This window comes from Choristoneura fumiferana, chromosome 7 (genome assembly GCF_025370935.1).
Source record: "Choristoneura fumiferana chromosome 7, NRCan_CFum_1, whole genome shotgun sequence".
NCBI lineage: Eukaryota > Metazoa > Arthropoda > Insecta > Lepidoptera > Tortricidae > Choristoneura > Choristoneura fumiferana.
This window is the reverse complement of record NC_133478.1, coordinates 18,082,645-18,097,868: the sequence shown is the minus strand read 5'-3', so window position 1 is coordinate 18,097,868 and position 15,224 is coordinate 18,082,645. Positions and strand designations below refer to the sequence as shown.

Below are 15,224 nucleotides of genomic sequence, written 5' to 3'. Positions count from 1 at the left end.
TAAAAAAGTGTAAAATAAAACATTAAATTAAATTAAATAAAAAAAAAAAAACCCGACTGCCAAAACTAAAAGGAATATAATAAGTCTAGTGTTCTAGAACTCTGTTAAGTAGGTAATTTAAAGTTCAACAGTCGGGACCCATTTAAATCGTGACGCTCAAAAACTCTTAGTAATGGGTCCCGACTGTTGAACTTTAAATTACCTACTTAACAGAGTTCTAGAACACTAGACTTATTTTTTATTCCTTTTAGTTTTGGCAGTCGGGTTTTTTGATTTTTTTAATTACACGACTGCCCAGCGAAAGAGACGTATGGTTTTTATATGCTCCTTTCTAGAGACAAGTATTAATGATGCTTTGTTATGGAATAGGGGGCAAACGAGCAAACGGATCGCCTGATGGTAGTTGATTACCGTCACCCATGGACACCTGCAACACCAGAAGAGTCGCAAGTGCGTTGCCGGCCTTTAGGTAGGAGTATGCTCTTTTCTTGAAGGCTTGGAGGTCATATCGGTCGGGTCCGGGTATAATACCTACTTCCCACTTCCCGTTGATCATTTCAAAAACGCGGTAGGTATTTGTACCTAAATTGTATAGTCTTATTTAATTGTATGTAAAGGATTGCAATAAAACCTTTCATAATTAAAAATAAATCTACTCATTCAAGTAAATATTATAAATGGGAGAGTTTGTAAGTCTGTTTGTTACTTCATCACGTCTAAACAGCTGAACCGATTTAGATGAAATTCGGTATGCAGATAGTTTGAGTCCCGGAGAAGGACATAGGATAGTTTTTATCCCGGAAAATTGCATAGTTCCTGCGGGATAGCGATAACCGAATTCAGCGCGGACGGAGTCGCGGGTAACGGCTAGTTGAAAATAAAAATTGGGTAGGCATCTTGCTACCAGTAAATACAGATTTCCGAAACCATAACTGAATACTCGTATCAGTGGTCAGTGATGGCCAAAGAGTTTTAGGGCCTGTTTCACCACTTGGCGAATAACTTTAAGTGACGGATATTATTGATGCCGTCCCTGTTTGTTTTGTCCGAATAAACAAAGACGGCACTACTTTTATCTGACACTTATAGTTAGTCGACAAGTGGTGAAACAGACCCTTAAGATACCTAATTAAATTTACCTTTCAACGGTACTAAAATTAAATAAATGGGATGGGATAAATTCGCCTTCGAGTAACAATTTTTGGACCCTAGGTGACGTGACGTGAAGGTAACGTCCGCGACATTAGCGTTCTTAAAAAGCTAAAGACTTAAGTATTTTTAGGGTTCCGTAGCTCAAAAGGAATAAACGGATCCCTTATAGGATCATTTTGTTGTCCGTTTGTTTGTCTCTCTGTCCGTCTGCCGAAATCCTTTTTGTCAGGAACGTGTGGAGTTTTCAAACTGAAATTAATATCAAATACTCAAGTCTGCAGCCCCTAGAAACAGTGAAAAAATGAAAAAGAAAATGAATTAAATGTGAAATTAAATTTCTAAGTCAACGCTATCAAAAGACACTGTGCTTAAATAAGTTTTAGGTATAAATTTCATTTTTAATACAAGCTTTTTTGCTGGCTGTACTTTTTGTCGACTTTACCTGCATTTTCACCCAAGCTACATTTGCATACCAAATTTCAAGTCGCTGCTATTAACCATTTTCCGTCCTGTGGAGAAGATCCTGGCCGGACTACCAGGATGTCACTGTCAGATTATTGTATTGTCACGCAATTTACATAAGTATGCCAAATTTCAAGTCAATTCGACTACTGAAAGTTGGTCGACTTTAACTTGCATGATTTGATTACAGACAGACAGACAAACAACGGGACAGGGGAAACTAAATATAAAAGCTTGTAACTTGTAATAAAAAGATGTTTTAATACATATTTAATACAGGTAGGATTTTCACTTTCTTCGGAGTTGCGGTAAAATGAATACCGGTAAAAAGTTGCTTACCACACCAGCCGGGAAAAGATTTAAATGTCACAAGCGTATTATTTATTTTCTGGCTTATTTCAAGTATTAATTAAACTTGAACTTAATCCATAACAACTTTATCTTTGAAAGGATGCCGCCATACTTAAATAATTATCCCATCTCTTACGATGGATAAAGCTTTTTATTCAGAGCGTGCGATGCAAGTGTGATGCTATATCAATGCACGAGACCAACGAGAATTTGTCGCATCATACATAATGCTCGTGTGTTAAACGCGATTTTTAGACGGTGCGAGAAATATCGTGCGATACATTTCTGTCGATAATTCATTATCATCTTCAGCCGGAAGACGTCCACTGATGAACAAAGCCCTCCCGGATAGAATGCAACAATGAACGACCACTTGACACCGCAGTCCACCTAGTGGGAGGTGGTTCGCTTTCTTGTCGTAGTCGTAGATAATTGACTAATATTAAATACACAGCCACGTGCCCCGAAATGTACCTATGAATATGGAAAATTTTAGCAGATAGTTGGGTTAATTTGGCTAAAACGTCTTGTAAAAGTTTTATAGGATTTTTTAAATGTTATTTACATATTTTTCCAAACGTGTGACTAGATTTTGAATTAAAAATTTCTTAGAAAACCATTAAAGAGGTGTTTGATCAAAAAATTCCAACCATCCATTGAAATATTTTGGATTTATTTTATTACTCACTCATAAAGATATATATTATGCACTATTTTATTTTTTTAATGAGACATTCTATGCATTTTTATAAGGCGACGGTGCTTGTTATCATCGGGCTGTCATTTAACAAACTATTCGCTGTCTCAGGCAATGTGCCGAGCTAAAGTGAGATATAAATCTTGTTTACGTGCTACTGTATCACTTAAGAGAATGCGAATAAATGCGGTATGATTTAATTAGAGTAAATCGCTTGAGAGCGTTATCTCGCCGACTTTGACGCTAAGTAGTGTTTTACTTTTTATGATGTTAAGTAATGCTGCTGTGACGGAGAGTTCCCAAGCTTGGTGCTTCCGTTTTAATAAGAAATTCAACGGGTTAATTATTAATCTTTGTGGGAAAACAGTATGTAAAAATGGTTAAAAGGTAAACAAACTTTGGGGTACAGTTAAGACCGTTTGAATTGCTGTAGTAAATAGGTAGAAATATTTTTGCAGAAGGTTTTTCATCAGATTTTTTGATTTGAAATGTAATCTCTTTAATATTGACCAATATTAAGTAACTCCATTACATTTGAAAAATCCTGAAAAACTTTAACAGAAGTCTTCAGCCAAATTTACAGTCAATCACCTAGGTCATAATAGATAATATGCTTAGGTGCAGAAATATTATCAAAAACCTTGTACAGTCAAATATCAAGTATGAATTAAATTAAACTTTACTTACTCAAAATTCTGTTTGTAATCTATATTACTGGCAAATACCCTTTTAATACAAGTAATTACCAATTTCGACGACATAATTTCCTTAAGCAAAAAAACCTTTTAACCTTGCAACTAAAAAGTATCTGATTAATTAATCCAATTAATCAAATTCTTAATTTGATTACCAGCGGCGCCGGTGACTCAACCAGAAAGGGATCTGGCCGGAAGCGCGCGATGTTTACCGGTCAAAAACCGGTTGTACCGACAAAACCCCGCTGCTGACGTTCCGGATGCCGTTAGCGCCGAGATGCTAACGAGAGTTGGACTGCTGATCTCTACGTTGCGCTACCCTACCACTGTGTTGTTTCCAGTTACTGGAATCAATTTAGGGCAAGGGCACACGAGGGCTCCACGGAGCTCTAAGCAAGCGCCTGAGAGAGGCAACAGGTGACCCTCATGGAGGCAGCTTTCTCGCACAAATACTTGCTATAGCAATTCAACGTGGGAATTCTACCTGAATGATGGGCACCCTACCTAAGGGTTCGATTTAGATAGTAATTTTTCATCACACTTGCTCGTAAACAGTGTCGTAACATGCAGGCTACCTTGGTTGCAACCCCCCAAATAAAACCCTCGACCTTAATATGCTTCTCATGAAACCCGTGGTCGGTAAATGAGTCATTGCCCGTACTAATTTTCATGTCATGAAGCCCAAGGTCGGTAAATGAGTTTGTTACTGCATGGTGTGCTGCTGCTCCGTGCGCGCGCTGCACACGCACGCCATGCACATGCTGCGGAGGGGGAGGGGGAGGGAGGCGGGGAGCTGGCGCTGCCAAGAGCGCTATCAGCGGTATCGGCAATTTTTGAAAAAATACAACTTACAAATACAACTCGCAAATGTGATGAAAAACATTGTATGTTGCACGGGCGGTACTAGAATTACGAACATCGACTAATTAAAGCCCTCAGTCTTCGACTTCGGGCTTCTAATAGACTCTCGTTCGTAATTCCTTATTTACCGCCCTTAAGACACAATGTACTATTAAAATTGTCATTTAAAAACACAAGCTGAAACATGGATGCACGGAAAAACCAGAAAAATAAACCAGCAACAACATAAGTTACTTTTTATCACGAGAACGTTCAAAGTACTTGCGGGATACAGACTAAGTAATGGGGATAACCATAATGGTAAATTAATGTTATTAAGTCACTAGGCAGTATAATTTAGACATTTAACATGCGAAAATTCATAATTCATAAGGCACTATTACATAAACTAAAAAGCAAACCTACTTCCGATTTTGATACAGTTGGCAACGAGGCATAGAGGATTTAACCAATAGATCCTGGTGTTGCAGATGTTTATGGGCGGTGGTGATCTCTTACCATCAGGAGACCCACTTGCTCGTTTTCCATCCAGTCGAATAAAAAAAAAGATCACAAACTATCCAAATTCTGCAGCACATTTTAGTCACTTATTATAACTTGAGTAAGTATAAGTAGCACTAGTTTTTTTTTTACCATCGATTTCTATTATAATCTGCTTTTCCAAGTTTAATGCTACTTGAGCAGACCCACCTACCAAATGCCGCGATCCAATGGATGAATGAATGGATGAATGGATGGATCAATGAATGGGTTCAATTTTTTTTTAATAAGTTGTATATTGCATTTTATTGGTGCATTCTACTATGCTATAGGTAGTGCCACGAGAGTTGAAAGTGAATGATTACACACATAACAATAACATGTCGTGTAATGACAGCAGGATTTTGACATTAACTCATTCATTTCATTCGTTCTCCTTTTTTTGCAATCAGATATTTTTGTAGCTGTGTGTGTAATCATTCACTTCGACTCTCGTGGCGCTACCTATACGAGCTGAAGAGTCTAATACCCCTTTCGCCGGAGAAGCAGGTGGTAGGACTTTGTGCAAGGTCCGCCCGGATTGCTACCACCATCTTGCTCGCTAATCCTGCCGTGAAGCAGCAGTGCTTGCACTGTTGTGTTTCGGCGTGGAGAGTAAGACAGCCGGTGAAATTACTGGTACTTGAGGTGTCCTATCTTAGGCCTCTAGGTTGGCAACGTATCTGCAATACCCCTGGTGTTGCAGGTGTTTATGGGCGGTGGTGATCTCTTACCATCAGGAGACCCACTTGCTCGTTAGCCATCCAGTCGAATAAAAAAAAAGCTCAAACTACTATTCTTAAATAAGATCAACTTATCTATTTTTCCGATTGTACATCAAACCGATCCGAGCGAATCGATGAATAAAATTGAATTAATCGCTTACATAACGCCGATTTAGGAATTAATCCGGAAAAAATTAATGAATCATAAATCAGGCTGAACCGCAAAACTAGAGCAGTCATTATATAATTATAGTTGAGTATGATTGCATAAAAATTAAGACAATGGGAAAAGTAGATGATTTCTGAACACGATCAAAATGGCGGATATATCGAATTATCTCTCTCGAAAACTCCTATCTCATTCAACTTTGTAGATTAGTAAAACACCTTGAATTACACCTGGTAAGGTTGAAAGTTCTTGTAAGTGCAAAGTCATTATTATGAATTTTCAAAGTACTCGTACGTAGAGCCAGCTGACAGGAAGCAATGTGTTCGATTTATGTCGTTATTGTTACTTTTACGCTTTCGATTAATCTTTATGATGGCTGCCTTTTGACTCGTTATATAACTTTGTAATAAAGTAATACATGTATTCGTTACTACTACCAATATTGGCAACCATATTGGTCTATTATTTTTTTTAACTTAAAAGTCGACTATGCATAACTAGTAAAAAGCATCTGTTACCCCTGTTTTACCACTTTTTGATAACGTCCTGATATCTATTCTTAGTTTATTCTATTGGATTAAATAAAGACAAGGAAAAAACAGGCTATAAGATAAATTGGCATCTTAAATCTTCAATCAGTGAAGTTGAATCAAATAAATCAATCAAGAACTATAAAATCTAAAATAGAAAAAATTAGCAGAAATAGATTTAAGACACTGTGTCTCATACATTTAAAGATCAAGGACATATCAATTAATGGATTTAATCGCTTACTAAATCATTTAGACTCCCACACGCACACGTCATTTCAAAATACAAAATTTTAGACTTGAGAATTAAAATTCAAATGCATGTGAAGGAATTTTGACTGAGTAATGCCTATTGTTTTTGAGTTAGCAGTTCGAAAGCCATTGAGTTAAGACTTGAAATGCCTTTATTTGTAAAGACGAGGGCCCAGGTTTCGGCAGGTGCATCAACCTGACGTTTGTTTGAGTTGCAAGTTAAACAAACATCTGTTCCGACTTCTGAGTGATTGACAAATACAAGAACTTCGTCTTTGTCATTTCATCAGTGTTTAGCTGCTTTTACTTTCTAAAATCCTTATGCGTTGTTCTAATTAAATTTAATTTCATTAGCATCATACTTATATTTTTTCTAAAATTTTTGTAATTGAATTGCAGTTACAGTACTTTACATCATCCATCGTATGTCAAAGGTTGTGAAATTCGTAGATTTCTAAATCGTAGATTTTACCGTAAAATCTGTTGCTAATCTGACCTTTTATTCTTTGAAGTTTTAATTCAGAATTCGATTTACCTCATTAGAAACAATCAACCATTCGTGGCTTCTAGGCATCAATCCTTGCATTGTGTAAAAACAGCCATTAAGTAGTCGGTTGTTTTAATTCAAGAAAACAAGATTGTCTGAATGATAAAGTGCATGATGGGAACACGCCATTGTAATCGAATTTTGAATGGGTAACATTAAATACTGATGTGTTTTATAAAATCATCAAAGTATTTTTAATTGACAACGTAGTTTTTGAAAGAAACTTTAAAAGTAAAATATAAAGACTTTAGCCGTCGTCCTTGAAAAATTATCGTCCCCTCAAGGTGAAACAAATATATTGTGGTTTGGATATAACAGTAAAATAGATAATTGATACATACCAGTGGTCTCGAATGAACAATGAACCTCTTGATAACTAGTAACGGTTACAATCACAGAGTCGGAGTCGGCATCGCGACATGCAGAGCTTTCCACAAGCTTTCGCGCATTCACACACTATTGAGACATCAAACTGGCACCGACAAAGGCAAGTTCAAACCTTAACCAAGCCAGTTGACTCACCCAAAACACATGTGCCCAAACCGACAAAAACTACACAGAATCAAGCACGATCAAAAAAATAATTGGTATTCGAACGGAACAAGACATTCACCTCTTGTAGCAGCGGCGCGCGCACTGGCTGGCTGGCGGCTTGCGGCAGAACCCGTTTCGTAGAAAAAAACACCTCTTCCCGCGTTCGCCGCCGCCGTGGCGACCCTTTGCATATTTCCCTGGTCACCGTATATCATTCCACCCGCATTATCCACAGGGAACACGGGAGTTTCTTGTAGCCTCTCTGGGACTAGTTGAGTGTCGTTGAGTTGATTGTCCCCTCGACGAGCGTCCTTCGACACCGCCGCCATGTTCGGTTGAGGCAGGTTTTGGCGCGAAACCTCCGAGTGATCTAGTTGCACCGCTTGCGGTACATTAGTATTTCTAGGCAGAACCACTGGAATTCGACCATAGACAGGTTGATTGATGTACTTCTGCGTGCTGTCTATGATTCTCGGTTCGGGTACTGGCTGGTTAGCAAAAGCGTTTACTTTGAGAAACTCGTTAGCTTGTTGTAGTAATTTTCTTTGTATGCTTTCTATTTCGCCCTTTGACGCTCTCGAATTTTGCGAGAGTTCCGCTATGAGTTTGTTGACATTAAACTCTGCCATGTTTTCGGTTGTGTTTATTGAAGTTGATGATGTTGGTTCGTGCATGTTGACAACTGGGGCATCTTTGTTGATGGTTTTGTTGGTCCCTGTCCCGGGTGCTTTGACTTTCATGTCTTGGTCGGGCGGGGTGACGACGATAGCGGGGAGAGGGTCCTGCGCGGGGTCGGCGGTTTCTTTACCTTTTCCTCGTTTAACCTTCCTCACAATCCTGCTGGCCATTACATTGTTACTGCCCCCTAATGATGATTGCGTCGGCTCCGACTGCACTTTTTGTGAGCATTCTTGAAAATTATTCTCAACAATAAAATTAATTGCCTCCGTGATTTACCTAAGGAGGGTTAAATAAATTGATTTTACGTTTAGAAGTCTGTTTTATCGCGGTAATAAATGCCGAAACATATTAAGTTACTTTCGGTGCGGAAAGTGAAGTTTCTTGGAAGTCTGTTTGCGTAGGGTGTCCATTAAAGTCTCTAAATATGGGTTGGTGTTTATCATAAAGTTTTAGTTTACCAATCTGGTTTGCACAGATGGTGGTTTCACAAGTCTTTTGTAGTACTTAAGCTGTGAAATATAGAGCACTAACAAGCTAGTTCATCGCCTGTGCTGTGTCTATTGTTGTCTGTTAATCCAATTTCATAATTGTCTCTGTGACAAGTACGTATGTCAAGGTTACCTATTGTCGAGTCAACATCAAAGACAAATCTGACACTTGAATTTATTAGGCTTGGAAGTTTTTTGTAGAAGCAGATGTTAACATGAGTTTTGCAGACGGTTTCTCTGTTTCATACTCTAGTCTACGTCTAGTCACTGTAGACTAACCCGACCCCGACCGACTAAACCGATGTTTGTCTTAGTATAGTACCTACATAAAGTATAGGTACTAGTAAGAACTTCATAAATTGGTCAAGTGCAAGTTGGACTTGCGCATTGAACGTCTCGGTACAAATTTAAAACAAACAACAAAACTTTCTATAAAGTAAAAACAAATTTGTTTTTTTTTGCGGATCATTGTTATTCATTTTTCTCATTAGCTCTGCTGTGGCTGTGAGGCCTTGCTTCTTGCCAAAATTTCATAATTCTATGACAACGGGAAGCATTTTAAGGGTTTTGATTCCTCATTATTTTGTGCGAAAAATATTATAAAAAAGCTGTAATGTACTTTGAACCGTGTGAACTTCCTTTTTTCACATCTGCATGGCATTGAAGTCCTGAATATTTAATATTGAATATCAACATAAAAAGCACACGCGTTTCTGAGAAAATTAGCCCGGAACCCTTCAAGTCAAAACATAGTTGCGGACTAATACTAGTTCATACCTATATTTTGATAGTCGAACTAATTTAATATTTAACGCTTTAAAATTAGATATGCCCACGTGACATAATCTTATAATCGCATGTCAATGTAAGAAGGGGGCTTGACACTACACGACTGACTGACAACTTGACATACAATTTACATACGGTACCTGTCAAACCAACTTACTAAGGCCTTACCAACGTATAACTGTTAAAAAATTAGCCTTACTCCACAGTGTTACGAGTTAGCTGGAGTTTGAGTTAGTGTTAAGTTAAAGTTGTAGAACATATCACGTTTGTCCGAGAGTTTTTATCAGTTGTTCACTTAGAGAAATTAACCAATAGAGTGGATGGACTAGAGTGGAGGCTATACAATTCTACGACGGTCATTTGTCGCTTATACTGTCGTTCTGACACTTAGTTTTCTCTGGGTATTTTTTCTCTATTCCATTATTTTATACACGGAAAAAAGACATTTTAGTTGTTAGAATATGTAAATATTCAGTTTAGTTTATTTATTAAATATATACCTACCACATCATAATTTTTGCAAGAATTTATATTTAAATCGTCAAAGTTAATATAAATAAGATTGATAATAATATTAAAAATAAAATGCATGTGCGGTTTTCTCACAGTGCAACGCTATGCTATGACTAAACATTTGCTATCGATATCAAGTGTAATATCTACTAAAATACTTTATTATTTTGCTTGACGTTGGGTCAACCGTGCACCACCAATCAGAGTACAACATTCCCTGACGATGTTTTTCTCAAATAAATTATGTGACATTTCTTCTCTAGTGATTAGTTCCTCTATGGTGGTTCCTGACCTTAGATGTCATTTTGTTGTTACCGTTTTTTGTCTTAGCAGCTTTATGCAGTTAGCAGGTTAATTCGACAATTGATTGGTAGATATTGAAAATTACACGGGAAAATTACATCATCGACAAAGAGTGTAACTTAAAAGAATTAAGTACCTGCTGTATTGTTGTTACTGTTGTCCCACTTATAATATAAATGCTAAACTTTAAAAGAGAGCTCAAAATGTACACAAGACTTACCTACTATAATATACAGGGTGAAATTTAGGACGTAATACAAAATTAGTGTTTCATGCTCAGTTAATGCTGGGCAATATAGTGCATTTACTTTTATGTTGAAATAAGTCTGAAAAAAATTGTGGTTTCTATGCACTTTTGAAATACGAAATCATGAATAATGTATGGAAACCGGAAATTTCATCAGACTAATTTCAACAAAAGAGTTAATGCATTATATTACCCAGCAATAACTGAGCAAGAAACACTACATAATTTTGTATTACGTCCTAAATTTCACCCTGTATTTTCGGGATTATATATATTCAAAAGCCGTGGTGGCCTAGTGGTTTTAGCCTATCGCCTCTCAAGCACAGGGTCGTGGGTTCCAATTGAAATTTACCACGAGCTTTGCGGTGAAGGAAAACATCGTGAGGAAACAAACCTGCGAAGCAATTCAATGGTGCGTGTGAAGTTCCTAATCCGCACTGGGCCCGCGTGGGAACTATGGTCCAAGCCCTCTTGTTCTGAGAGGAGGCCTGTGCCCAGCAGTGGGACGTATATAGGCTGAGATGGTAGATATATTCATATTCAACCCTTCTCTTAACAGGTTTAAAGTTGCCCTGTCAAAACATTAGTTTCCTTTTGTTCATTTAGATACTTATTGTTTAATTGATCATCCTTTTTTCTTTTTCTCGTTCTTTTTTATTGTACGTGTAACTCTACTGTATAATTTAATAGTGGCACATTTGCTGGTCAATGTTAAACTTAAATTTTATTTTCTTCTATTTTTTATATTGTACCTTTTTGCCCAAATAAACATTATAGTACATTGTGTCCTAAGGGCGGTAAATAAGGAATTACGAACGAGATACTATTAGAAGCCCGAAGTCGAAGACTGAGGGCTTTAATGAGTCGATGTTCGTAATTCCAGTACCGCCCGTGCGACATACAATGTTTTTCATCACATTTGCGAGTAAATTGTATATTTGCAAAAGAAAAACTAATATTTTTAAAAATTGCCGATACCCCTAACTGCGCTCTTGGCAGCGCCAGCTCCCCGCCGCCCTCCCCCTCCGCAGCATGTGCATGGCGTGTGTGTGCAGCGCGCACGAAGCAGCAGCGCACCATGCAGGAACAAACTCATTTACCGACCACGGGTTTCATGACAAGCACATTAAGGTCGAGGGTTTTATTTGGGGGGTTGCAAGCAAGGTAGCCTGCATGTTACGACACTGTTTACGAGCAAGTGTGATGAAAAATATATTAGAGTTTAGGGTGATTATTCGAGCGTTTCAACCGTCTCTTTTTTTCTGGACACTTTTCTGTAAAAATGGCCAAATATTCTGATACAGTTTTTTAGTTCTTTGGTAGAAACACAAGAACTCTAACAAATAATCATAAAAACGACATCAAAATCTACAACCAATTCGTAAAAAATGTGACCAGATAAATACGGTGGTTGAAACACTCGAATACGAGTAATCGCCCTTTAAGAGAGTAATTTGATAATTTCGAATTAAAGAGATAAGCAGTTGAATTGAAATTCCCGGATTTTACGAAATTGTCACGGGAATTCCCTAAAATTACGTCATGGATGTCATTACGTGGTATATAAAATTACATCATGGATGTCGTTAACATTGTATATAATATTACATAATATTACATCATGGACATCATACGTTGTATATGAAATTACATCATGGATGTCATTAACATTGTATATAATATTACATCATGGATGTCATTACGTTGTATGTAAAATTACATCGTGGATGTCATCAACGTTGCGCGTTGTATATAAAATGCCTGCGCCAAGTTTTCCAAATACCAAATTTCATACAAATCTGTCCAGCCGTTTCAGTGTGAAGAAGTAACAAACATCACACACGTAGGTACTCTATACCTACTTACCTACAAAATTTCGTATTTATAATATTAGTAGATTAATGTATTAAGTAGCAACTATGCCTTAACGTTATTGTTTTCTGTAAACGCTGAGATACTTGTTCATTGTTCCACAGTTCAATGTTGCTGTGTTTATGGCACTATAAAGAACCTTGCGGTGACGTTTGGTGGCGGTGTTGTCTCATAAAAAACCCACGCGAACTATATTATCTGTGGCACTCTCAGATGACTCATGTTTATGTAAATTATTAAAGCTATTCTTTATAATAAACATAAGTTGGAGATTTAAAAAGTCTTGTTTTAATATCTTGGTTAATGGGCGTAGAGACAGAAACAAAGGTATTGTTATTACTAGTTCATGTTGTCGTTTAAGGAACTATTAATTTAAAGTATTGAAAACGTTTTGTATGTTCCAGTTACCTATATTCGAACATTTATTAAAATAAAAATAAGAAAGGTAATTTATGTATACTATTTGTTACCTTTTCAAAATCCAGTCAACACAGCGGCTCAAGTCTTTGTTTTCATTCGTTATTACAAAAAGTAACAACACGAAAGTGTTTATGATCATAAACGGCCAGTATCAAAGCTCAGAATAGCCAATTCCGCTTCAAAATTACCAAAAAGTGCATTATTTAAAATAACATTCGAATTTCAAAGTGACTCGTTATTGGTGTCACTTTTACTTTTGCAGTTACTTTCTTCAATAATAACAAAAATAACAATTCGCGTTCTTTCCCATAGCGATAGCGTTTTCAATAGCTATAATCATATAAAAATTTGCAGCTGGCCTCAAAAGCTGTTTAAAAAACTTGGATGATTCGAAATTTGAATGGTGCGGCCTTTGCCCAACTCATTATAGGACAAGTGAAAAAGTGACGTAAATTTTCGCGCCATCGCATTGAGCAATGTTTTTATTTACTTTTGTGAATAACAAGGCCAAGATTGTAAAGTAAACGGCCGGTGTGACCAGTGATGGCATTTTTTAACATTGGAAATAATCGTCACGATTGAGAAAAAAACTGTCAATGTTGTTGATATTAGTTAAAATACTTGACATCTTTGAATCTTCAAACGAATTGAGATTTTCTAAATTAATGTGATATTTTATTAAGAAGGGTTATTTAATCAGTAGTGAGAAAATAGTAATAAAGTGACCGACTGACTGATAAACAACGTACAACCTAAACCATTGAAGTTAAGCACTCAAATTTTTCCAAATATATTCCTTTACGATCGTAGAGATGCTCTTAGTAGGTAGGGATTTTTTTGACATTGACATAAAAAATAGAAAGTAATGGTGATTTTCCACCGACTAGACGAGACGAGACGAGGCGAGACGAGAATTGAAATTTGTATGTATTCTCGCGCGCCCGCCGCGAGTGCCGCGGGCGCTGCCATACAAATTTCAATTCTCGTCTCGCCTCGTCTTGTCTCGGCTCGCCGGTGGAAAACCACCTTTAGACAACTTTTTATTCTTCTGTTTCATACTTCTTTACGCTAAAAGGCTGGACGAATTTAGATACATTTTGAATGTAGATAGGTATACTAAATTATTTATATTTATAGCCTGTCTGGAATAAGGGATAACACAAAGACTACTTACCTTAGCCCGATATTTCTGAGGGATCAAAATGGAGTCAAAAAAATTAAATCAAATTTCAATTAATTTAAGTTCGTAATGAAATCAATTTTTGGGAATCATCAAGACATTTTTTTGTTCACGTGTGCGATGCTTAAAGTATATAAGCGCAAGTTATATAATATTTTTAACATTTTAACTTTCCTAATGACGTGCTAAACGGGAGGTTAACAAGCGGTTAGCACGCTATTGTCTAAACAGTTGACTAATTAAATAGGTGTAGGTATAATTGTGCTATTGTTGCCGGCCAGTCGGGCGTGAATCCGTTCCTTGATTTTACCCAAACGGCTGAAGGGTCAATGACATTTAACTCCGATTTTTTTGATAAACTATAACTGTTAACAGAGATACGTAATCTCTTCTTCTTAAAGTGCCACTCCAGCATTACTGAAGGTTGTCAGTCAGTTCCTTGTGTCTTTTCTTGTCAAGCGCCAATCTGAACAGTTACTCGACAGTCTTAAGGTGATTTTCCACCGGCGAGGGGAGATGAGACGAGGCGAGACGAGAATTGAAATTTGTATGGTGGCGCGGCGCCCGCGCCCGCTGCGGCTCGCGGCGGGTGCGCAAGAATGCATACAAATTTCAATTCTCGTCTCGCCTCGTCTCGTCTCGCTTCCCTGTCCACTCCCTGATATTACGAAGCCAAGACATCTTACGTCTACCTTTCGCTTCCCTGGCACATTCCCCGTCATGATGGTCTGCAGGAGGGAACGATCATGCCACAGTCCGAGGTAGGCAATCTTTCTCTGTTTGACTGTCAAGGTAAATTCTAAGTTTAGGCCACAGAACTATTAAGTCATAATTATTAACTAACACAGTTACTACTTAAAAAGAAATTGAACCACGTGAGTTTCAAATCAGCATACGGCCTTCCGAACGGCGATGCTTTCTTATCGACATTAGTCTGTGGCTTGTGGTCCAACTCGTGCGGTTGACTGAATCGATTATCAAAAAGCATTTCCGCCTCTATCTCTATGACAATAGGCTTTAAAGGGGAAAATATTATTGCCAGTTTAAAAAATCACTGGAACGTAAAATGAGATTTATTAGAATATTAAAAACAAATGAATCCGGTCGTATACTCGTAATAGTAGATCGAGACGAAGACAACTCCATAGTAAAAAGCAGGTATAATTTCAAGTGAGGCAAGGATTTCTACGTTCTGCTCTAATCTTCTGTGGGCGTTAAGAGTAAGTGTGTATTTTTT

At 37.4% G+C, this 15,224-nt stretch overlaps 1 protein-coding gene across 3 annotated transcripts in view; it reads right to left on the bottom strand.

Moving 5' to 3' along the window:
• LOC141429802 (uncharacterized) overlaps window positions 1–15,224 on the bottom strand; it is a 43,792-nt gene that overhangs the window by 27,048 nt on the left and 1,520 nt on the right. For all 3 annotated transcript variants that reach the window (XM_074090344.1, XM_074090346.1, XM_074090345.1), the window contains exon 2: window positions 7,574–8,451. In XM_074090344.1, coding sequence (XP_073946445.1) covers window positions 7,574–8,342 — 769 coding nt within the window. In that variant the 5' untranslated portion in view covers window positions 8,343–8,451. The remainder of the gene's footprint in view (window positions 1–7,573; window positions 8,452–15,224) is intronic.